Here is a 24,862-nt window from a genome sequence, read left to right as displayed (position 1 = left end):
CTCTTACACAAGCTTCTCCTGCTATATCTTGCAGAGCAGTGGGGGGACAGCTGGCACCCAAATATTTGCTGAAAGAACAAATGAGGGCACACCTCTCTCCCAACAGTCCTGTGTTATGCAGAAGCACACACACTGTATTCAGGACTCCCACACCATGATGAAAGTTAATGAAGGGTAGAATTGTTACCAGCAAGACTCGTGGTGCCACCCAGAGCACCCCTTCAACAGGCAGTGTGCAGATTCTCCCCCTTCTGAAGGGCCTGGGGTACCCTCCCCAACTCCCCGATCCTCAGATAATTTGCAGCTTTCACAAGTGCTCTGGGTAATTCCAAGGCACCATAGTTGGAGCACCACTAGGCGGAGCATGAACTTGGGCAAGGCTGGGAAGGGGTCACAGCCTATTGGATGGCAGGTACTGGTAAGAGTGCTCTAGGCTCCAAGCATCCTGACTCAATCCTTAAGCCATGGTCACTGTCACATAACTAGGAAGTCTTGAGAGGAGTGGGCTCACAGGGTAGCTTGAGTAAGGGGTTCTGCAAGGTCCTCTTGCACTTGGTTTCTTCTCCATTGTGTCATCAAATGTCTGCCTCATCCCAAGGCCACAACCCCCTTCCCCACCCTGACCTCTGTTAATTTCTCAGCACTTCCTCTGTCCTTTACCCAGCCTGAAAGAGGAGGCCAGGGTAGGAAAGCACAGGAGAGAGTTAAGTAGCAGAGGTGAATATATTAAGTAAATGCCACCATACTACCAAGAAAAGAGCGATGTTGAAGAGGCCAACACAAGCCCACCATTCCATTCATGGGAACACAGGCCTGCTCAAAACCCAGCTCATCCTCAGGAACCCTGCCATCTCTTCCAGGAAGCCCTTCCAATCTCTCCTAGCCTGAAAACCCCACCTCCTGTACTCATCCATTCATCCACCCTCCTCCTGTGTTTCTGGTGTCTAGGGACTGAGTGCTCATAGAGATTTCAGGGAGAGAGAACTTAATCAAATTATTCTGTTAATCAGAGTCTAGTTTCTCTTTTAAGTACAATAAAGATGAGAGAGAGAGAGAGAGAGAGAAGATGAGCATGTGTCTGAGGACCTGAATAGTGGGGACAGGGGACAGGAAGGGCACAGGAAGACCCTCCTAAGAAAGTGACAGGTCCTCTGCTCCATCTTCCCCACCCATTGCCCTCTGCCTCTGCTCCTCCCCTGCTGGGAAGGCCAGCCACCGCACTCACAGTTGTGGCCCATGGCTTGATTAAAAGCTTTTTCAACAAATAAGCTTTGAAGTTGATTGTCTGTTATTACAAGGGCTGGGGAGGAAGGTGTCTGGGTGCCAAAGAAAAGCATCTTGATTTGTTACCGTGGTTCAGGTCCTCCTAGGTGCCTCAACATGGCTCAGGTGTGGAGGGTGAGGAGGAGGTCAGGAGAGTGGAGGAGGGCGGATCTGCATTGATTCCAGGGTCACAGGATCTCTGGCCTTTACATTTCATGACCCAGGATGCAGAAAGACAAAGGATGTCTTGGAATGGACGATGAAGGGACGTCCACTATGCTGGTCTAAGGGAGACCTGAGTCACACAGGGTATCGCTGGATCACCTCCAGTATCCGTCTGGGCTTTGTGGAGCTCTTTTCTCTGGGAGATGGGACTATTGAACCACTTTCCTGAGCAGACCCTGATTTGGTGGTGGTCACAGAGAGGCAGGTGGCACACCGCCTAAGTAGCTGGCTCCTAGGAGTGGTTGTGGGGCGGGGGGGAGAAGACCAGATGTGGAGAGGACGTCGTGGCCGCTGCACGCCTCCTGCCCAGGTGGCAGAGGGGCCGAGACTGGCCTGAAGCCAGAGCCCATGTGGTGGCCTTGCGCCCCTCCCCGCCGCTCGAGCCCTCCCACTTCCTCCGAAAGGGCCGCGGCTGTCAGGGAACCGGCGCTGAGCGCAGTGCTGGCTCCAGGCGCCGAGAAGAGGAGGCTGCTACTCTGGCTCGCCGCCCCAGCTGCCGCTCTGCGCCCGCAACCCGCCGCAGCACTGCGGGCCATGGACCTGCCCAGGGGCCTCGTGGTGGCCTGGGCGCTCAGCCTGTGGCCAGGTACGTGTCCCTCCTTGCCTTCCTTAGTCTCTGGAAGTCCCTCCCTGGCCCGCTGGGACCACGGATCCAGATGTTAGGAGAGGGAGCCCCATACGCTTCCTAGGGTCGGAACTTGGCTGCTCTTGGGGTCGTGGGTCCCCTGGGACTGACTGCAATTTAAAGGTTCCAAGTTCAGCAAAAGATCGAGGTGCGCGGAAGCATCTTAAGAGTCCGCAGTTTGGTGTGTTGGGAAAAGTTGAGGAGGTTTAAGTTGAAAAAGCGCTGAGGGCTGGTGGCACCGCTGGGTGCCTTGGGTCCCCGAGGGCCGTGCTGCGGTTCCCACACAGAGGCCGGGGTAGTCAGGCATCCCAGGAGTGTGAAAGGCGAGTGGCCCCGACTGGGAAAGGGGATGGACACATGGAGCGAGCGTGCCTCGGTGCCTGTGCTTGGATCTGGGGGCGCACCCCGGAGTTTGGAGAGTCAGGCGCCGCAGCCCCAGAGGCTGGAGAGGGAGACGCCGGAGCGAAAAGCTGCCCAGAGTTCATCTCACCGGGTACTAAAGGAAGCCCTAAGGCGTTTGGCCCCTAGGCTGTGGCAAATCCTCATCTGCCCGGTCACAGGCGGCTGCACACTGTCCCGCAGTCCAGGACCTCTGGAAAAGTTACCTGATACCCGGAGTCGGAATAGGACAGCGCCCCCACAACCCGCGCTTGGAATTATGCAATTATTCAATAATCCGGGGGGAAGCCGCGGTCGCCAAGACGCACGTAGCTGCCTAATGTACTCCAGGTGTGGGGGCGCAGCTGGCAACCCGAGTCCCGCAGAAGTCAGACCTGGGCTGTCTGCACCGGGAACCTAGTCACAGGTCTTGGCACAGCTCTAGCCACACGGGGCGGCCGCCAGCAGTGCTGTTTTATGGCGGGAGGAAATTTTGGGGGTTCCTATTCTGCGTGCGGAATGTCCAGCAAGGTCCAATCCGGAGCACGGGCTGGGTGTGGGCGCCAGGATTCTCCTCCCCTTCTGCGTGCCTCCTGGCCTGAGCTGGAGCCAGTAGTTGGGATCTGATGGTGTGGCAGCCGGAGAGGGGCCTTCCGGGAGCGCAGGTGGAGACCCTCCAGCCCTCTCTCCAGTCTGCAGACACCACAGGAAACATGTGAGCCCTCCTGTCTTTGTATACCAAACTTCTGGGAGGTCCCAGCTCGGGGGTTCAGTTTAGGTCCTAGAGTGACAGTTTAAAACAAACAGTGGTGTGTGAAGTTTGGATTTGGGAGAAAAGGAAGAGCTGCCACCAGGCCCCACAAACGTCTAGAAATTAGCTACAGGGGGCAGAGCCCACTCCAGCTTCATTTAGATGGGAGAAGGGTGACTTCAGGAACTGTCCTTAAATCACTGAAATCCAGTCACAGTAAAAAGAATCTTCTCTTGTGTGCCAGATATGTTGCCCCATAATCTAAGGTGGAATGATTGCCTTCCAAGCTGGGGGACAGTCGCAACCTCAGCAAGCTAAGAGCAAAAAGGCTTTGGAATCAGACCTGGCTTTCAGTTCCGGCTCCAGAACCCATGTCTGTCCAGCCCTGCACTGGTTCTGTGACCTCTCCAACAGGAGCACAGTCAGTGGTTGTTAATGGTGTTGTCATTCAAGAAAGAGAGGTGGTAAAGGACAGTGACATTAAAGGACCTCTAAAGACGCAGGATTTGTGACTCAGAGCTCCCTGTATATGGAGAAAACCACTTCTGCGTTATGTCTGGCCAGTTTGGGTTCTTGAAATATGGGATTTATTAAACATATCAATCAATGTTGAAAAAAGGACATCTGCTTGCAGGGAGCTGGGGGAAGGGCCTAAGCATGTGTGCAGTCTGAGCCTTGCCCATAGCAGAGGACAAAGCGAGACCAGGGAGAGCTAAACAGAGGTGCCAGGGAGTCAATGGAGCAGAGAAACTAGGAGCTGTTCAGATGAGAGAAGTTCAATGTCATTTGAATAAGCAAGGGTGACTTCCTGAAGGAGGAGATAAATTTGAACAGGACTCTGGAAGAGTATGTAGAGTCAGTGTGACTTAAGTGAGACTCTTCAGATTTTAGGATGCTAAAGAAAAAAAAAAGGTGTATTTTTTAAATCCACAAAGGTGATGTTGGTCAGCCTAGACTTTACAGACTGGAAGGATCTCAGGGGTCATTGGGTCCATTCCCAAGGACCTAGGGCAGAATTGATGTTGATCTGTCACCCGTGTGTCACATGGATGCAATGTAAAGAATTCCCAAGAAGCTTGCCTACTGGTGGTGGCACAGTTTGGTTCAACCAGAGATTTACTAGAGGCCAGGTTGGGAGTGAGTGGTCCCTAAGATAATTTGAGTTCAGAGCTTCTACGTTTTCAGAGCCCTGGCTGCAGAATGGCTAAGCTGATGGGGTAGACAAAGCTATCAGGAAAGCCTTAAAAAAAAAGAAAAAAGAAATAACAAATCTGAAGACATTTATGGCTGACGTTCAGACAGAGTAGGTCCATTGACCAGAACTTCCCATCACAATCCATCCATAGTAAGAGCGATGATTCTTTTAAAAATGCACCTGAGCCCCTGTTACCTGCCAAGCCCCGTAAAGACACAAAGCACAACCAGACACAGAGTGGGGCAAAGGCTAAAGAGTCTCACTGCTGCAAAAGGTCTGGCTCTGCCAGTTAGTGCTCTGTGCCCTCAGCAAGGCACTACATGGTTCTTCTGTGCCTTAATTTCCTGCAAAGTGGGGATAATAATAGAATGTATAAAGTTGTCATGAAGATCAAATAAGCACATTTACATACTGTACTGGGAAAGTGCCAGACATATATTAAGCACTCGCTGAGGCTATCTTTCTTCTCCATCATCGTCTTCCTGTCTGTAAGGATCTAAAGATGGACAGATATATACCTTTCAAACTCAAGCCCATAAGAGAAATCTAAGGGAAATCTGTTGGAGACTCAGAGGAGTCATATAGGCCAGTGCCCTAAATAAACCAAGCCTCTTTAGCTTGGAAGATGCAGTTTGTCATTGTCACTTTCCCTCCCCTTTGTCCACTTTGCTGGGAGCTTATGGGCCAAGACCCTCAGCCACTGTGAGCTGAGAAGCCTCTGAACCCCTCCACACCACATGCAGGCTCTGGGGTCCTAAGGAGATGAGGTGGAGCCTCACCCTCTTTCTCTTTTTTTGCCAGGAGTCTAAATAAACCAAGACTTCCCCAGCCCCTCCCTCCAAAGACCTGGCCTATGGTTTTAATCACAGTGAGAACTCACTCCACCATGGACCCCCAAAGATGGGATGCAAATCTTGTCCTTCCCATGATTCCCAGGCCACCCACACAGGTCTGTGGGCCCTGGAGGGACTCAGTGTCTCACCTCACCCTTGCTCTCTCTGCATCTCCCTCTCTCCCCTCCGGGAGTGGAAGCTTCCTCACTCTTCTCTCCACATCAGGGAACTTCCTTTCATCCCCAGCCCCCACACCCTGCCTCAACCCCTAAGCTTAGGAGAAAACTGTGTTCTGAGCTGACTTGGCTCTTATATGTAGAAGGGAGTTCATCTGAAGAATTTAAGAAATTCATTTTCCTCTCCACAAGGCCCGATTTGGGATACTATCATCTCACCACAGACTTCAATCTTCCTTTTGGAATTAAATCCGGTCACTGTTGGAGTGCGCCTGCCTGGCAATTGTCATGATCCTCCCCAGACAGTGGCCTTTGGCCGACTCCAGGAGGGTCTGCTACAAAACAAGCTTTAAAAATGCTCCAGTGCACTTCAAAAAACTGACATCTCTGCCACTCACTGCATGCCCCGTGCCCCTCCTACCCCCAAATCTAGGGCTCTCACCAAGGATCCATAGTCATTGGAAACTCTTTTCCCCGAAGCAATTGTGAGCTCAAGACACCCACACTCCTTAGCATGGAGAGCTTCCCATAGTGAGCCATGGTGCAGGTGGGACTGTCCCCAGCTTCACTGTGTCTATCCTGTCAATCCTAATGCCACTGAAATCCTAGGAGTTTGTCCCCAGTGAGGGGAGGAGGGGATGGGGGGAGACTAGAATAGGTCATCTTGTAAACCCAAAAGAAATGAGCTTCAAAAAACTTCAGTGGAGAGTTTTCACACTGAGTACTTAAGACCAAGATGAGTAGAATCTCACTCGGAAGGAAAAATCAGAGTGGCCCAGTCCCCTCCCCGTGCTCTCAATTCTTCCTTCACCTGAACACTGACCTGGCAGCAGTGGTAATAATCAGCACAAGCAGGGGTCAGGAGCTAGGTCACCTGCATTCCACTCCCTTCTAGTTGGGCGGCCCTAGATAAGCCCCTTCGAGGCTTAGTATTCTCAACTGTAAAATGGGTAGAATAACTTCATAAGCTGATGCTCGGGTTAACCATCCATATGTGATTCATTCATGTCACGTGATCAGAGCGCATCTGGCTCCCAGCAAGCCCTCAGATCACAGAGCAGTTTTTATCCTTTCTGTCACTTAGTATTTGCTGTGCACACACTTCCGTGCATCTCCGCTAGACCTTGCAACCGCATCATGAAATCACTACTGTGATCCCCAGGCTACACGAGGGAAGAGAAATGAACAGTGCAAGATCATGTCCATAAAGTAAGAGGCAGCATCAGGATTTGCCTGACCCAAAGCCACGGCTCTAAATCCATGCGTGATTTTCTTTGGAAAATGGGACTGGAAAGCATAGAAAGACAATAGGGGGCCCTGGCAAAGGAGCTGACTTCAGGGAAAATGAAATTAGGGTGCAAACAATCACTCTCCCTGACCAGGAGTGGGGCACCTGCCCCTTCAGACTCAGCTAGACTCCAACTCCTCCATGCAAGATGCTGGCTTGGTGAAATGGGGTCCTCACGGGTGCCTCGCAGGCTGAAATCCTCTTTTCCTCACTATCCCAGATCAGACTCCACAAGCGCTCAACCACCTGTCCCCAAAGGCCTTGATATCCTGGGACACTGACTGCCCGAGGGTTCCCGCTCAGCCCATTCTCCTCCCCAGCCTGCCCATTCCATTCCCCTAATCAAAACCTGCTCGGAGCTTCAGGCCTATTAAGTTCATTCATGCTCATCAGCGCTAAAGAGTGAGGACAACTCAGTGTGTCCCACCCAAAGGGATTTGCACTGTAATTGGGCTGTGCCTTAAACCAAAGGAATAAAGAGCAAACCGGGGCATTTTAGGCACCAGGACTGGCCAGCAGAGGAAACAGGGGAGGCTGGGGGCCTGCTTGGCTTGGTCCAGCCAATCAGAGCCCTACCCTAACCCTGCCCCTGACAGCCAGCCTCTTCCTATAAGGTAGAAGAACCCAGCCTGTGGCTTGGATGGTGAAGCTCTAAAGCGGGCAGAGGTTTTTCTACGTGGCATGTGGGTGAGTTAGGGAAGTTACTATAGCAACATGCTCCAGGATTCCAAACAGGATGACACAGAGAAGGGGTTCATGCCTCTGAAGCTGGGGCTGACAGCTTTCTTCCCCAAGCAGCTTCACCAGCTGAGCCAGACTACCAAAAATCCTGACCCTGCAGATTTCCAGGGCCCATTTCTTCTCTATAGATCAGAGAGCTGGGCTCAGGAAAGCCATGGAAAAACCATGAAATGGGCTAGTAGGTGCAGCTCCCACCCACAGTCTGCAAAGAGTGTGCCTTCCTCTGTCAGGAAAGGATGTCCCCTTTAGATGGATGGGGAGGCTGAGGCTCTTAAGGGTTAAATGATTTCCGTGATTTTCCCCAAGATCACATGGGGACTCAGGGCCAGGTCTTCTGACCAAGGGTGAGGTTTAGATCCTAATTTGCTACACCCAGAGGGGAACTTAAGGAGTAAATAATACTTCCATCGGGGAAATGATGTTCTAATGGTAGATTTTTCTATACTAGTGGCAGTCAAGTCATGAAAGATCATTGGAATCATTCTGGAATATCCCTAATCTCCACCATCCTCCTTGTCAGCCTAGCCCATTCCCAGGCTCTCACCCTCTCTTCCTTCAAGGAAGAAGGCCAAAAAACAGTTTTCATTTCCTCTCCTTGTGCTGGGGGTGCTCTTTTCCTGGAGCTCATGGCCCTTAGAGTTAATGATCGGTGGTGATCGTCAGTCCCTTAGCAGACGTAGTTCCTCTCCAAGTTCCTTCATACGACTTGTAGGATGAGCTACATAATCTGCAGGACCCACTGCAAAATAGCCCTACTCACATGGTCCTGCCTACAGGTCTGTCATTTGGCAAGAAAGACACACAATCCCACTTTACGGATGAGGACCTGAGTGACTTGTCCAGTTCATCAGCATGTACTGAGCCCCCATGAAGCCCAAGCGACTAGGGTGTGGAGACTCCAAATTATAGACAAGGCACCGACTCGGCCTTGGGGAATGTGGGAGTGGGGAGCATTCTGCAGACCCCTCAGGTACAGGCTCATGCAAAGTGCTGGTATGCATGGAAGGCGGGGTATCCATGGAGCAACTCTAAAGGCCCACAGATGGTTTTTAAGTTCTGAAGTCCCACAAACATTTCTGTCTCCGGTGACTTTGAGAATCTTTTGGGGAGGACCTCTGAGAATTTGACGCTGGGCTCTGGAGCAGCTACCTTGGTGTGTTGCAAAGCTAAGTCTTGCAGAACTGGCCTTCCCACAGCCCCAGGGATGTGCAGTGGCATGGGTTCAGTCTTGATCTTTAACAAACACAGCCCGCCAAATCCTGACCAGCGGGCCCTCGTCTCCATCAGGACTCACCTGTCAGCAAGACCACATACACGGAGGCCTGCTTGGCCCTACAGCACCCCATCCAACTGAGCTTCTCTGACTTGTCCAAATACAAGAGCTGCTTCCAGCCTGCACTCACACTGTCCCCTGTATCCCCCTTGATCCTGTCCCTCTTTTCTCCTGGCTACCACCCACTGATCCTTCAGGTCTCCATTTGGCCTCCTAAAAGCCTGCCTGGTCCTTTAGTCAGAGCCTGGGCCCCCTCACATGATCTCAAGGTATCCTGTTCCTGCCCACCCAGTGGTACTTCCACTGCCTAGACACCTTCCCCGTTGTGCTGGGAGACCACGAGAACAGATGCCAGGACTCGGATCCACCACTGCAGACACAGGTCTTGCGTAGTGCTAGATGCAGTAGGTGCTTCATAGCGAATGAGTGGAAGAGCCATCTGTCCAGAGACGCAGAGAGATATTTAAGGGCAGGACAGATGTCTGAAATCTCTTTGTACTCATACTTGATAAATGATGATAGTACAAGGGAAGAAGTAATACCGGTTATAATATAGCAACAGATGGAGGAATCTGAGGTTTGAGGGGTAGGAGACAGATTTTTTTTTTTTTTTGAAAGAAGGATTTACTTGGCAGCAAAAGAGGTGAGTAGAGTATATTGATGCAAACCACCTGATGTTGGGTGAGCAAGATGCTGGAGTATGGACTGTGAGGAACTGCAAGAACCGAACAGTGGGCTAGAGCCACTGAGAAAGAAGCCAAATGCCAATGAGAGCATTTGGATTGGCAGATGGGAGCCATTGAAGAGTTTTGAGGGAGGGTAGGGACATTTGCATTAGGACATTCTAATCTACATTTGCAGAAGCTTCCTGAGGAGGTAGGGAAGAGGTTACATGTGACAGAATGACAGTGGCGAGCAGGTGGAATGACAGGAAACATCCAGCACTCCACCACTGGACTGAATCCCCAGCCCAAATGACAGGCAAGCGGTGCCCCTGGCTGAGGAAATGCGAGGTTCAAGGTGGGGAAATTTAGTCAGTTCTGTACATGTGCCCTGATGGGGTTTGTGGGGCAGGCGGGGGCCGTCGGTATGCTGCCTGGGAGCTTGGAAGCCAGTCTGACGCTGAGCCTTTCGAATGACTGGTAGCTGTCACACAGACAGGCCTGAGTGAGAGCAAGCGTTCATAGCATGGAGACTCTGTCCCTCCATCCCCTTTTCAGGCCCAGAAGCAGTGATTCATGCCCCAAACTTAAGACGAGCTCAGATTCTGCTTTTGAAAGCCATTTAGAGCAGAAGAAACCATCGAGAGAGCCAGGCCAGACCACAAGCCAAACATCAGCTGTGGAATGTGCTTGCTGCTGACGGCGAGGCCAGCCAGGGGCAGCAGCCCTGGCAGGCTGCACGAGAGGCCCCGCCGGCAGGCCTGACTGTGGTCAATTGTCCCCAAGATGGTCTCTGCTCTTTCCTCTCTTCTCAGTGTGGATCTGCCTGCATCCCATCGGGCACATCGTAAACCCACCCCCAACACACACCCCTGCCCCCCAGCCCGGCCCCCCACCACCCTTGGTTTGACACAGTAGAAACCTAGGCAAGAAGTGAGGGTGGAGCAGAAGTTTCAAAAGCCTCGTTTCCCACACAACGTAGTGATTCAGACATCAACCATACTCTGCAGAACGTAGCCATGTTATTTGGTGCCCAAGAAGGAGCTGGGAGTGCCTGGAGAAGATGGCAGGGGCTGAACATAGACCGAGAGCCATCCATGGTGCATTAGGCTATGACATGAACCCCCACTGCACAGACGGAAACACAGGGTCTGAGCCCCAACCCGTCATATTGACACAGGCTTTCAACATGGGCCTTGATGCTTATTACGTGTGGGACTTTGGACAAGTGACTTTTCTCTTTGGATCGTGTCATGAAAATCACAGTGCTATCTTGTAACCCTGCCTTGTAGGGTTAGTATGAAAAACTGGAAATACCACCCAATAACAGAATGTCTGGCGGCAATGGAATGCTCAACCAATGTTAATAGCAACATTGGCTGACCCAGAAGTGCAGTCGCTGAGCGAGATCTCCCAGGTGGTAGAGTCACAGCTTTGGATGCAAACCAGGCCGTCGGACTCCAGAGACTGTGGTTCTGAGAGGTCAGATGACGGCTGCTAATCAAGACAGCCAGAATCCAGAACTCAGAGCTTATTATCTCAAAGGCCATCTTCTTTCATGATATTTTGTTGTTGCTTATTTGGGTTTTGTTTGTTGTTGTTGTTTTGTTCTGTTTCATATTTTTTAGTTGTCAATGGACTTTTATTATTTTTATTTCTTTACATGTGGTGCTGAGAATCGAACCCAGTGCCTCACATGTGCCAGGCAAGTGCTCTAGCACTCTCCAGCCCAAAGCCGACTTCTGCCTGCACACAACTCTGGCTCTACCTGTGGAGCCCGTGGTGCTTTCATTTAATGGTTTTCTTTAAGTGAACCTTAAATCAACTCAAGATCTTCACAGAACCTCATCCTAAGCAATAATTGCTGGAAAAACCCAGGATTTGATTTGCTTATAATTTTAAAACTCCTGTGTAATCAAGTTTTCATGTTCACACTTAATCAACCTCTCTCCATGGGGACACGTGGTTCCTTGTGCCTCCCAGGAAGGACAAATTCCCTGCGGCTCCTAGCGCCCAGAAGGGAAGTACTATGGAGATCAGATGTGACTGGGGGACTCCTTAGGAGACAGACCTGGTTCGGTCGGTCGAGGTCTCCTCAAGGGCCAGCTGCTCCCTGGGAACCCACTGAGGAGCCCTCAGGGAAGCTGGCAGGTGTCCAGGCAGAGGAGGGTCCCTCTTCTCCTGCGCTGGGCCCAGGTGAGGGTAAGGCCCAGGAGCATTTCCCCACCACCAAGCAGCCAGGTCCCTGGCTGTTTCTGGCAGCTGCCTGGGTGGGCAGTGGCCCCACTAGACTGGTCTCCACTGCTGGGCGTAGGCAGGGAAGGGGAGCCTTCCCAGGGTGCCCACTCGTGAAGGCAAAGGGGGATTTTACATGGAACCTGAGGGGCGTCCAAATCTGTTGCTCTTACAAAAGACAAAGAAACCCCCAACCCCCTCCCTAACGAATATTTTGAAGTGAGTGGAAGTGGGGAGGAACTTGCTGCCTTTCTTCTCTCTGGCAACTATAGAAAGGAAAGCCCTCCTGGACCGCTGCCAGAAGCTCTGTCATGTGTCATGTGTCATGTGACTTCTCTCTCTCCCCTCATCAGCAGCACCCCTACTCTTCACAAGGCTGCCTGCCTGGATCCCTTGGATAGGGGGAACCGTTCCCTTCCTTCTCTCCTATTTTCTCTTCCCCTGGGAACCATCGAACCTCCGTGCCCTACACACCCCTCGTAAGCACTTAGTTCATGCCAGTTTGTGCCCCCTCTTCAGGCTGGGCTCGGCTCAGCCTGCTGGGCATGAAAACCACTGCAAACTAACTCATACAGAGGAGTTCCCCACTTGCCCTCTATCCCCGCCCCACAGCCTAGTGATTATCACTAGAGGCTGCTTGAAAGCAGCCGTAACTCAGCCCAGGTGACCAATCCAGGCCAACCCTGAATATTACCAGTGTAGAGACCAAAGCCTGGGGCTGGCCTCCACCTCTCAAGCCTAAGGCAGTGGCAGAGCCCTGGAGTCAAGATGAGGACCCCGGGTCAAGCTTGGAGACTGAACTAGAGTGAGCTTCATTCAGTCACTTCTCAAAGAAATGTTTGGCCTTTGTGTTTCCAAAGGCCCTTTGGGGGCTATGCGTCCATGCTTCCATGAACATTCCCTGAGCCAGAACTTTGCCTTTCGTAGGTGAACAAGAAGTTAACCATGGGGACTCTGTTTTAAAACAGTTTGCTCTGGTGCACGGGTGGACACAGTGCATGCTTGACCCCTGCTCGTCCACCCATCTGAGAGGAGTCTTGGGCCTCGGGGGTCCCTGAGAGATCCAGCACCAAGCATCTGAACATCCCAGACAGTGACCATCCATGGCTTGCAACCCTCCAATGACAGGAAACTCACCACCTCACAATGCAGTCCATTTTCTAGCAAAGGCAGATGAACTCATGGTCCTTGACATATTTAAGGACCTAACGAGGCAGTAGGCAATTGAGTCGGCTTTGCAACCATGAAAGGCTGACCTATACTGAAGACTGGAAGGACCTGTATATCCATCAGGGAACAGAACCCTGCACTCCCTCATGCCCCATCCACACCAAGCCGGGCAATGGCACCTGGTGCATCTGTGTTGAGCCCTGAGCAACTAGAAAACTCTTCCGGTGGGTGGGGTGTACCACTGTAGGGCGAGCCCCACAGACTTGGAAGGGAAGGGCCCCCGCGATTCCTTTTTTTAGTTTACATTCAAAGAGCAGGGTCAGACTGGCCTGGCACTTCTCTGGGTCCTCATTATCCTACTTCCTCTCCTCCAAGGGAAAGCCCTGCCACAAATTGCATATCTTGAGCTTTGTCTTGCTCTTATTTTGTCCAAACACTTGCTGGCTTAGAACTAATCTTAGATGCCCAGGGCTCTTGATCCATACACCCATGACAAGTGGGACACATGCTTAGGAACTGGAAAACCAAAACCAAACTGTCAGAGCTCTTTGAGCTGGTTAGTATATCAGATAGCCAATTCAGTTCTCCTTGAAATGCCTGTAGCCAGGATCAGAGTAGGCAGGGCTGCCACGTACCGCTATACAGGTTGTGCACTGCATACCTTACATCACTACAACATAAACAGCACCCTCTGCAGTTGGTGTAATACAGAGACCCCAGCAGTGAGAGAGTAAAGTTTTAAAGATGATAAAAGTGTACATATATGGACTTCTTGGAAACGTACAACAGGACTTAGGGATAGGGCAACTAGTTTAATGTATGCCTTTTCAGATAAGGAAACTGAGGGCCAGGAAGAGGAAGAAACTTGCTGAAAGTTGCAAAGCAAGTTAGAAGCCATGCTGGAATTAGAACTAGGGCTTCTGAAGCCAAATTCAGTCCCTCTCTGAGACTCTAAGTATCACACTCCCCTTCAACCCTTAGTTGTCAGGTTAAGAGTCTTAAAGGTCTGAACACTCATATTCATTTTTTGCTGTCTCTTTTACAAATGTATATTGATCACTTACGGTGTGTTAAGCACGGTTCCACGTGCTGAGGATAAAGTGGGAACCCAGAAACAGTCCCTTCCAGGGGAGCACTGGTAAATGCTTAACAACAGATTCTGGCTCTTGGGATAGAGTGGAAAGAGTTCTTATTTATAGCATTTGCCAGTTTCCCTGGTGTATCCTCTCCTCAGGGTCAATTTCAAGCTACCAGTGTGACCCCATGAGCTCCCGTGAGCAGGCCTTAGCACATGCTGGTCCTCTCCCTCCTGTGACTTAAACCCCACTGAGAGAGGAGACAGAGTTCAAGTGAGCAAACAGGTCTCACAACCACCTGTGGCTATTTTAAATTGTAAAAATAAAAAAGAAGATGCTGTGAGGAGGAAAAGTGGGTTCTCCATCCTGGCTAGGACATCAACACTGGAGGGTGAGGGGAAACCAGCTGAGCCAAGACCTTGGGGAAGACTGTCCCGGGCAAAGGGAGCAGCAGTGCAGAGGTCTGAGGTGGGAAGAGAGCTTGGTGTGCCTGAGCTGCGGAGAGGAGGGTAGCAATGTGACACTCGTGGGGTAGAGGAGAAGGCAGGTCTTGCAGCACTGGGCGAGCCTGGGGAAGGATCCAGGATCTACTCAAAATGCCATGAGGACACCAGAGGTGATAAGCAAGAAAATGTCACCATCTGAGGGGCCTTTTTAAAAAATCATTCTGGCTGCTGCAAAGCGCAGAGCGAAATTAGAATTGAGCACCCGTGTAGAAGATTTGCCAAAATCTAGGTCCAAAATGACAAGATTGACTGGGTCTAAGGGATGACAAAGGAGATAGAGGAGAGTGGCCACGCTGGAGAGGACCTGAGGGGTGAAACCTGCAGGATTTGCTGGTGGGAAGTTGAGTCACAGGAAGACTCTGAGCCTCTGACTTGCCAGTGGGGAGGTGGGAACCCCACTTCCCAGCATGGGGAGGCTGGCAGAGAGACAAGTTTGGAAAAGAAAACCCAGGGCTCCTTCCTGGACAAGTGAAAATGCCCCCACAGGCAGCTGGACAATGGCTACTGGGGCTCCCAAAGCAAGCCTGAGTTAGCCTGGGGCAGAAAGGGGGGTCTCAAGAATCTGGGCCACTTTGACGTTGGAGGGGGCTGAGGGGAGGTGGGAGGCACCAGCCCAAGGTCCAGCACGTTGGCCAGAGCCTGCTGCAGGGGTATATCTGTGGTCACAACTCTTGAGACCAGTTTTCCATCCAACCTGGGGTGCGTGTGTGTGTGTGTACATAGGTGTGTTTTAGTTGATCAAGACGTGATTGTACTTTGAATGAGTATAATGCAGAGATTCCTAAGGTTGATTTGGGTACTTTGATATCCTTCGTAGCAGTTCTTGAAAGCTTGAGGAAGAAGTCCCATCCCTACGGAGAGAAAAGGATGAATGATATAAGACAGAAAAGTACACTAGCCTTCATAAAACTGTGACTTTAGTCCTGAAGGAGGTGATTCATGTGTCCTCTGAAGGCATGAGATGGCTCTCCAGGACTGGGAGGAAAACTATGTTAATTATAGCCAATTTCAGTTTGCTGTTTTCAATTTTCAGGCCTGTTTTCCATGGTCTTGACATCTGCTTAACCAGCACTTTGGCCAACTACCGATTTCTCAAAAAAAATGAGAAGGGCCTCCATGGCTCTCACCAGCACTTGCTATTTCTCTCTGGATGCTTCCATGAGTGCCTCCCTTTCAGCCTGCATACCACTGGCCCTCAAAGGGGTTTGGTCTCCTCCGCGGCCCAGTGAAGGTGTCCCCACTGTCACATAGGTTGATTGTTTCTGACTTAGAGAATTCTTCCTTATCTAGAGCTTCCAGTGCTTTGGAGATTGGAGGAAGGCCATCGTGATAATAGTAGCAAACATAGTTTCTTTAGCACAGCGGATGACATGGAGGGAATGGTACAGGGAACGGAGGTTTCTGTTGAGATGACTGTCTTAGAGGAGAGAGGTAGGCAGGCAAGGCAGGGTCCTCCAAGGTCACACCAGGGCCTGGCAGGAGAGGAAGGGGGCTGCACTGATGGAAGGCAGTGGGTGAAGGGCAGGCCGCCCTGTGTCTCTCCACTCAAGTCCTTCCTGGATGAAGAAGAGGTGAACTTGGTGAGCTCGTGCCAGGCAGCACACCCTTTACCAATTTCAAAATGCCATTAAGGCCACTGGAGTCTTCAGAACTCTTGGCTAAAGTGGACCTAGCAATCATCCAGTGAGGATGCTCAGCCCCCTCATCACCCCCAGGAGAGAGCTTTCTGATTCCTGATGGGTTCTTTTTTCACACACTTAACATTCAAGAGGCCGTGCCAATGCATCTAGACCCAGGGCCCTTCCTCCTGGGGAAGGCAGACACTGTGGCCACAGCCTCCCATGAAGCAGACCTTGCTTCTAACCGCTGGCGCACGCAGAGCCACTTGCTGCCAGAAGCAGCAGTGGGTGTGGACTGGGGACCTGCTGTTTCCCCAATGAGCTAATCTCCCTGAGAATCAAGGGTGTGCGAGGTGACGCCTCTCCGTGGGGCGTCCTTACTGCCTCCCCCTTCTCCCTTCCTTCCCTGGCCAGGCCTAGTGAGTCTCCCATGGAAGCCACCCTCTGCCCCTTGACGGGGACTGTCAGGAGAAATCAGTGCTGCTGCTCTCCTCTCTGCGGGTCTCCTCCACACTGCGCAATCCCTGGGCTCTGTGCCTGTGTGCGCACTCGGCCCAGTGTCTCCTGGGGCAGAGTTCCGACCTGCCCTGCATGAAGGCCAGAAAGCCAGGGGCCTGAGACAAGGCTCTAGCTGCTTCTTCACCAGCTGCCACAGCGGGAAGAGGAGGAAGGACGGTGGTTGGCTGGTGACGTCAGTGGTGGGGGAATGGGAAGCGGGATGGACTCCATGGTTTTCCTTCAGAAGACGCAGCAGGATGAAGCCCATGAGCAGAGAAGCAGGAGGTCCCACCCGGAGGGCAGTCACTGGGTCAAGAAGTCAGACACTTCTGTGTGAGTGACAGAAGTGAGAACACAGAGGGGCTTTTACGAGAGTGAAGGGGGCGCATCCCCTTCCTTGGAAGACCCAAGAGTGGGCAAATTTGCTCTCCAGTAAAAGAGGGCATCTGGGCCAGATGTGAGAAGTGGCTGGTGTCACCAGGCCGGCTCCCCTAAACACAGCCTCTGATTCTAACAGAAGGGCCGGGCAGGCTGGTGCTAAATCACTGTGGGACTGGGGGACAGCCTACCTTCAGAAGTGGCTTGAAGCTGAGGACACATGTGTTGGACCAACTGCTGGCGGGAGCCGGGGGATGTTCTCAGTCCTGGAGGCAATCGGATGGAGTCTCGCTGGGGAAGCACCACCTGCTCACCCACGGTCTACAAGCCCCTCCCCTCAGAAGGAGATGGATTTGGAAATGAATCCAGAGGAAAAAGAGAACACAGACTTAGGACATCTGAACTGTGAACATTTTTAGGCCACCAGGGAGACTGGTGACCAGAAAGGGGAAGTATCTTGTTCAAGGTCACACAGCCAGTAAGCGGCAGAACCCAGGAGAAAAACCCAGTTTCCTGATGCCCAGCCTAGTTCTTACCACAGCAGTCTTAGCATCTAAGAGGTGGGTACCATATATCCATGTCCCCGTTTCTGAGTCCTAGAACCAGCTGTCTTAAAGTCGGGAGTCCACCCTTTGGCCTTTGACAGCCATATTTCCCCATCTCCCCTAGGTTCTCCCATTCCTAGAAGACCCCAGGGAGACAGATCCTTGGTCATTCCAATGCCACATAGTCCTGCCATCAAGGAGTCAGAGTATACAGCCTGGGGTCCACAAATTTTTTTAACTAAGAGGGTCTAAGGGAAGCCAGGAGGACCTGCTGTCCATTGCCCTAAATCTCATTGAGATTTTAGCAGCACAGTCCAGCCCCAGGGCTGGGCAGGGCTTTCTGTGGAAAGGTGATCACATTCCTGGACACTCACCAAGGTCTCTCTCTTCCTGACATCTGATGTGTCCAGAAGCCCCAACCAGAGACAGAAGGCCCCACAGCCAAGTCCCCAGGGTGCAAATGAGGGGCGGGGAGCTGAGGCCTGGAGGGGGCCGAGCATTAGAAGATGATTTTCTCTAATTCTTTCCTTTGGCTCCGGAATGCAAAATATTATCATTTTTGCCTGGAGATTTCCCTTCCCAAATATACTTGGCTCTGGCCAGCATCGAGATGAGTTTGCATTCTTCCCCGCTGCCTGGGCTCCAATTCTAAATTGTTTGCGGAGACTCAAGACAGATGCTCTTGTGCTGACAACTGGAAGTCAGCTGTGTGTTTGTCCAGAAGAACCTACTGATGTGTGCCAGGGCTGCACCTTGGGTGTCAGAGGCCGAATCTCTCATTTTCCAGATGGGAATATGGGGCCCCCGAGAGGCCCAGGGACTCCCCAGACGCACAAGTCAAGCTGATGGCACGGCCGACGTTAGAACTGAGATCACCCCGTCCCAACTTCTCTTGGCTTTGCTTCAGACTCCGCTGACTTCACCACCTGTCTGTTGGCCCCAGCACGGCTGCAGACTCTGAAGACCACAAGTCATATCGTACCCCGTGGGGTGGCCCCACCACCCAGCATGCAACCTGGAGCACCCAGACCCAAAAGACGATGACGGGAGTGAGGTCCTGCCACAGGACTGATGGGGAAGACGGAGGGTCATGAGGAACCACTGGCGACCTTGGACAACTCCCACCTTTCTCTGGGCCCTAGTTTTCCCCCTTAGGGTACCGAGGTCTTCGACTCAATAGAGCGGTTCTCAAACTGTATTCCAGGGACCCCTAAATTTCCAAGGAAAGTGTCCTAGATTTGCTCCTGGGGCTGGGAACCTGCTACTCGTTCCTGCTTCCCCTCTCAGCATCAACCTTTTGTGTCTACTTGGGATTCGCTGAGAAAAACAAAGTTTAGGGACAAATAAATGATTTGATCTCTAAGACCTTTGCTTACTCATAAAAGTAAAATCTAATAAGTTCCCTGATAATATCTGCTGTGTGCTGCCTTCGACCCAGTGGTAACGTGTCCTGCTCCTGTCCCATGGTGACTAGAAAGGAAGAAAATGAGGTGGAGGAAGCCCTGGTGCTGTGCTCCAGAGCCCAGTGTCCACAGAGGGCGGTTAGGTCTGGCGGTTTGGGTCGGCATCTTCCTGGATGGAGAAGGACAGCTCAGTTATTGGGCGTGGTGCAGAGCTGAGGTAGGGACAAGCTATGAGTGGTGCTGGGCCACACTGCTCCCTGACAGGTTGGGGGCAGGCCCAGTGGGGCCTAAAGTCAAGTCTCCTCAAGGAGATCCTGAAAAAGGAATGTCTGGGCTACTCCCCAGAAATTGTGAGTCCCCAGATTCCCCAGCATTCCTTCTCCCCGTATCTTTGTCCAGATACTGTGAAACCGCTCCTCCTCCTCCCTTCTAGTCCAGCATTGAAGAGCTAGGCTGCATCGGTTAACAATTGCTGTGGTCATGCCCAGCCCTTTGGGTTTTTTTTATCTTGCGTCAGCGTCTCTCTGCGTTGCAGAGGCTGGCCTTGGACTTGCCATCCTCCTGCCTCAGCCTTCCAAGTGGCTGGGATTACTAGCATGCACCACCGAGCACAGTCCTTACCCTGCCTCTTCAGTGGCAAAAACTGTAGTGACGTGGCAAAGGGTGCAGAGAGAAAAGTGAGGAATTGGAACTCATGGTGCAACCTGGGGCAGACCACGTGGCTCTGACACCTACTAGATGTGTGACTTGGGGCAAGTGATGGAATCTCTGTGCCTCACTTTGAAAACAGGGGTCATGATAATATCTGCCTCTTAGGACTGTTGTAAAGACAAATGAGTTAATACTTCTATCTCCCTTGTAGGGGTGTGCAGAGGGTTTATTGGTGGTGGTTGTTTAGCAGAGCTGCATTTTCTACTCTAATTCAGCACATTTTACTGAGGACCTTCTGTGCCTGGGCCCTGGGGTGGAAATAAAGAGAGAAATAAAATCCAGTCGCTGTTCTCACTCTGCTCAGAGTCCTGGGATAGATGGATAAGTTTAGTGTGGTCACTTACCAGGATCCACTAAACACGCTCAGGTGGACATAGAGGCAGAGCTGCTGCCCCTGAGAGGCCCACAGTCCACTGCCATTTCCCCATCAGCCAAGGAGCTAGCTGTGGGGAAGAACTATATATTCCTCACCCACCTGGGGCTTCCAAGATCAGGGTCAGATGCCCACCAGCCTGCAGGCCTCCCGGAGCCAGTGCCAGATCCCAGGGTCTCCTCGGAGGAGAAGTCTGCTTCTCCCCAGAGTTGGAGAGCTCCCTGAGCTACTGTACCTCCTCTCTGGGGGAGTCCTCTTCTCTCAACTGGCTAGAAGCTTCCCAGCTTAGAGGACCTGGTTCCCCCGTCCTTTCTGCAAAATCTCACTAGTGCTGATTAAAGGAGCCCAGACTAGGGCCTCGGCCTCCAGCCATGCCCCCCACCCCCACCCCAAGGCTTGGCTTTGCTTCCTCAGGCGCCCATCTTTGAGACAGTGCCTCCTGGGTAAAGAGAAGCCTGGCTGGCAACAGGGCAAGGACCATCAGGTTTTCGTTATTTGCTTGGGCAAAAGGGCAGCAGTGCAGATGGTGCAGATCAGCCGGGCATCTAAAGCTCATCTCTTTCTTGCTTTGGAATGCACTGTGTGTTTCCAGAGCTGCAGGAAGTCCACTGCGCCCATCTTTTTGCTTAGGGTGTGTCTGAATCCTTTCTCCCTACCCCCCTTCTGTCTGTGATTCACATTCAGATGTGGAGATTCTTGAGGCCCAAGTAAAATTGGGAAGAGGGAGATAGTACCAGGGAATTTTGGTGAAATTTCCAGCCTCCTCCACCTACCCCTGCTCCTAGCATACCAGAAAATGGAAGCTCAGGGTGACCCAGACTGTACAGGGGAGGGCCCAGAGATCCAGGTGAGGTCTTGGCTGTGGAGACTGAGATGCCCACAGCTAGGGGTCACCCAGTGACTTCCTCTTGCTGTCAACTCAAAGCCTGTGCTTCATCCTGACATCCAGGGCCCAGGGGACTCTGGCTCCATCCTGCTTCACCTGGTCTTCCTGTTCCACCTCTTGTAATCAGGGATTCGCCTGATTCTACCAAGCAGGGGCTGAGGAACCCAAGTAAATTGGGAAGAGGGAGATAGTACCAGAGACCTAGGGTGGGTGGGTTCTCAAGGATGCTCAGCTTGGAGGAGGACCGTCCTGTGTGAGGCCGCTGAGGTGAAGATTCAGGAACTGGGGTGGGGTGAGTGGCTCCCCGGGAAAGGGAGGCTCATCAGTGGGGTACTTCATGGCTCAGGACAGACGAGGACTTGGGGTGCACACTGACACTTCCTAGCCACGCAGCCCTGGGAGGGGGTCCCACCCTGGCAGAGGTGTCATCAGCCTTGAAGTGTGAGGAGGAAAGGAAGACCTGCGGGCATGGTGAACAGCCGGGCAAAGACACTGAGGTGGCCGAGGACAGGGCTCAGGTGTGATCACATCAGCACACAGGCTGCAGACCCTTACCAGCTGTGATAGAGAGAGGACACCAGTTACCTGCTGGTGATGAGACCGTCATACAAGATCCCATGCCACCAAGGTGTCAGGAAGGCCTCCCAGAGCAGGCGGGAGGATGCGACATTTGTGCTTAGGTTTGGCGACAAAAGTTCTTCAGAGGTTCACACAGGAGGGCATGTGCAAAGGCCCCAAGGCAGAAGAGGCAGGGTGCATCTGGGACACAGACCTGTGACCTTGCGACTGGGCTGCAGAAGTCAGAAGGAAATGCAAGGCCTCGGGACCTTGTGGAAGATTCTGGACTTTCTCCCAAGATCCCTAGAGAGTTATTTAGGAGGAAGAGGAGGGGAGGAGTGTGGATGGACTGTCACAGGGCAGGCATTTGGCAGACACTTCTGCAGCTAGGCCTGGAGCCACCAGGTAACGGGGCTGTGGTCCCATGCTGGCGCTCCCTCACTCTTGGGCCCGTGACCGCCCGGATGCTGGGAGCTGGTGACCCCACCTTCACCTGCCACCAGTGCTTTTCAGAATTCTGAGCCCCCAGTGATGTTCAAGCCCAAGGCTATGGCTCCAGGCCCCTCTTGGGATGAACTGATGCTTTATTTAAAAACCCAGATAAGATTCTGAGAAAGGGAGCAGCAGCTGATGTAACTTTGGCCACCGTCCGCCCGAGAGCAGCCCAGGAATTGTGGTTTTTCCCCTCTGTCATCAATCTCGGGGGCAGAGAAGTGGCAAGCAGCCCAGCCAGGCTCCTAGCGCCTCTGCAATTGGCCTGTTGATTCCCATCAAAAACAACTTTGTTTTGTTTTGTTGGCATTCGGGGGGCCATAAATCTCTGAGAAGAGTACATTCCCCAAGTATGAAAACCACGGCCATCAGAGAAGGCCAGAGATCTTGTCGGGAGCCGGGGTCAGAGACGGACTTGACGTCATTTTGAGGAAATCCGTCCTCTGGTTGGTTTGGTTTGGTGAGAGGCACATGCTCACTGGAGTCTGGGGAGGAAGCCAGCACTTTGTGACTTCATGCTCTTCCTGTGGCCAGATTTCACTAATCCTGTCCCCAGGGAGGTAGAGGTAGGGACACAGGGGTGTGGCGGGACCAGTCCTAGACAGAGCCCCTAGTGAAGGTACCCAGCTCCCACCAAGGGATGTATCACAAGAAACCCCGCTGGGCGCTGAGGCAGGAAGGGGGGGCCTCATCACTGAAAAGAATCTTCTCTCCCCCGCCCCCCAGGGTCTTTCCTACAAATAGCTGAGCTCCCAAGAGGGCGGCCCAGCACCCTGACACCCCATGCTATTTAATGGTGTTCCCAGCTGACCTGTTCCCTACTGAGCGATTGATGAGATTTAATTGATTTAAAATTAGTGGTTAGGCACCTAGAAGAAGATGTGGGTGACGTCAGTGCTCATATCCATTCTTTCCCTGTCCCTTTTCCTTGATGGCAGGAGACAGTGTTCCAGCCAATGAAGATCCTGGTCTCTAATTATTCAATGAACCCAAGAATGGGAGCTGAGATACCTCAGTGAGAATGCAGCAGTCTGGTGGCCCTTAGAGGACAGAAAATGTTATAAAATATCAGCCTTGTGGCTGGGCGCAGTGTCACACACCTGTAATCTCAGCAGCTCAGGAGGCTGAGGCAGGAGGATCTCGAGTTCAAAGCCAGCCTCAGCAATGGTGAGGTGCTAAGCAACTCAGTGAGACCCTGTCTCTAAATAAAACACAAAATAAGGGCTGGGATGTGGCTCAGTGGTCGAGTGCCCAGAGTTCAATTTCTGTACTCCCCCCCAAAAAAAATCAGCTGTGTGACAATAAACAAATAAACGATTTGTTAAAAAATAAACATGCAGCATGTCTGAGGACAAGTACAGCAGAGCCAGGGGACAGAGGGTAGGGTGGCCTGGTGACGGATAGGCTGGCATGGAAACAGAGACCCTAATAACTGGATGGAGGGCGTGTGGATCATGGGAGGAAGAGTGTTGCAGACAGGGGAACAGAACAAAGGCTGGACAGAGAATGGGTCTGACACAGTCGAGGGACAGCAAGAGCGGCTATGTGGCTGGAGCTAAGGGATAGAGGGGACAGGGTAGGAAAAGAGTGGGAGGGGGAGTGAGGAGGGCCTTGCAGAAAGAAGTTTGGCTTTAGCTGTGAGGGGGGTGGGATATGGATGGATGAAGGGGGTGGAGCTGGGGAGTGACAGTTTCTGACAGGTCTTGGAAGGGTCCCTCTGGCCTTGGTTGCACAAGAAGCACTAATAGAGGACACAGGATGGAGAAGTCCCCAAAGATGCAATGCATGACTTCACCTTCACCGGCCCCCACTCTGCAGTCCTAAAGGGACAGGTGGTCTGGCTTTCCTGATGGCCACATCTGCCTCCCTCTTTTTCTGCTCCACCTCTGCCTCCTGGGCTCAGAAGCAGGAAGGGAAAGGCCTAGTCTCCAGGGGGCTCCAGAGAGCCAGATGAAGTGTTGCCCCACAACCAGGCCTGTGTACATGTGGGCATGGGTTGTGTGTGTGTGTGTGTGTGTGTGTGTGTGTGTGGTGTCATGCGTGTGTGTATCTGTTCATCCCTGGAACGAAATTTGAGAGAGGGTGAGTTTCTCTCTGGAACCTCAATTCAACTTCCTTGACCCCTACATGCCCATCAGTCTCCCAGGTTGGCATAGGTGACCCTGGTGTCTCTCTCCTCTGTGCCGTGCTCTCACAGGTTAGAGACCTGTGCTCCTTCACCTCTGACCCTACCCCCACTCCATGCTCACCTGCCCCCAGTCCCCTTTCCCAAGACTGCCGCTGGCCAGACCGAGAAGTCCATGCATGGCACGGCTTCCTAAAGAAGGCACCAATGGACCAGCATGATCCTCTTCCCTCCCACTTTGAGGTGAGGATCCTCTCCCACTCCAGGGCCATAACACTAAATCCATGCGTCGTGTCAGATTAGGAATCGTGAAGTCAAGGTTGACAGATACATGATGGCACTGTCATCTCCTGTATCTGCAGGAGGTACTACCTATGAATCACACCACTCTTGCCCCTGAGCCCAGACTTAACCTCAGAATCTTTCCCTTTTTTTATGTTTTTATTGGTGCACTACAGTTGTGCATAGCAGCAGGATTCATTTACTCATGCCCCTGATACAACAGTATAATTTGGTCAATTTCATTCCCTAATATTTCCCTTTACCCTCCGCTGCTCCCTTCCCCTGGTCTCTTTCCTCTACTCTACTGATCTCCCTTCAATTCTCATGAGAGCCCCACCTAACTTTTTTCCTTTTTCCTCTCTAAAGAAAACATATGACCCTTAACTTTCTGAGTCTGGCTTATTTTGCTTAACATAGCGCTCTCTAAGTGCCATCCGTTTTCCTCCAAATGACAAAACTTCCTTCTTCTTTATGTCTGAATAAAACTCCAGTGTGTATGTACACCACATTTTCTTTATCTGCTCATCCACTGATAGAAACCTGGGCTGGTTCCATAGTTTGACTATTGTGAATTGTGCTGCTCCAAACACGGGTG

The 24,862-nt window shown here is 52.0% G+C and overlaps 1 protein-coding gene across 1 annotated transcript in view; it reads left to right on the top strand.

Annotated features, from left to right (window-relative positions):
* The first annotated feature begins 1,947 nt into the window (after positions 1-1,947).
* The window catches only part of Itga11 (integrin subunit alpha 11), a 114,876-nt gene continuing 91,961 nt past the window's right edge, over positions 1,948-24,862 (top strand). Inside the window, exon 1 of the mRNA XM_076851002.2 lies at positions 1,948-2,074. Within this exon, the coding sequence (XP_076707117.2) occupies positions 2,023-2,074 (52 nt within the window). The 5' untranslated portion in view covers positions 1,948-2,022. The remainder of the gene's footprint in view (positions 2,075-24,862) is intronic.

Source organism: Callospermophilus lateralis, chromosome 3 (assembly GCF_048772815.1).
Source record: "Callospermophilus lateralis isolate mCalLat2 chromosome 3, mCalLat2.hap1, whole genome shotgun sequence".
NCBI classification, from domain to species: domain Eukaryota; kingdom Metazoa; phylum Chordata; class Mammalia; order Rodentia; family Sciuridae; genus Callospermophilus; species Callospermophilus lateralis.
This window is presented reverse-complemented; position numbering and strand designations above follow the sequence as displayed.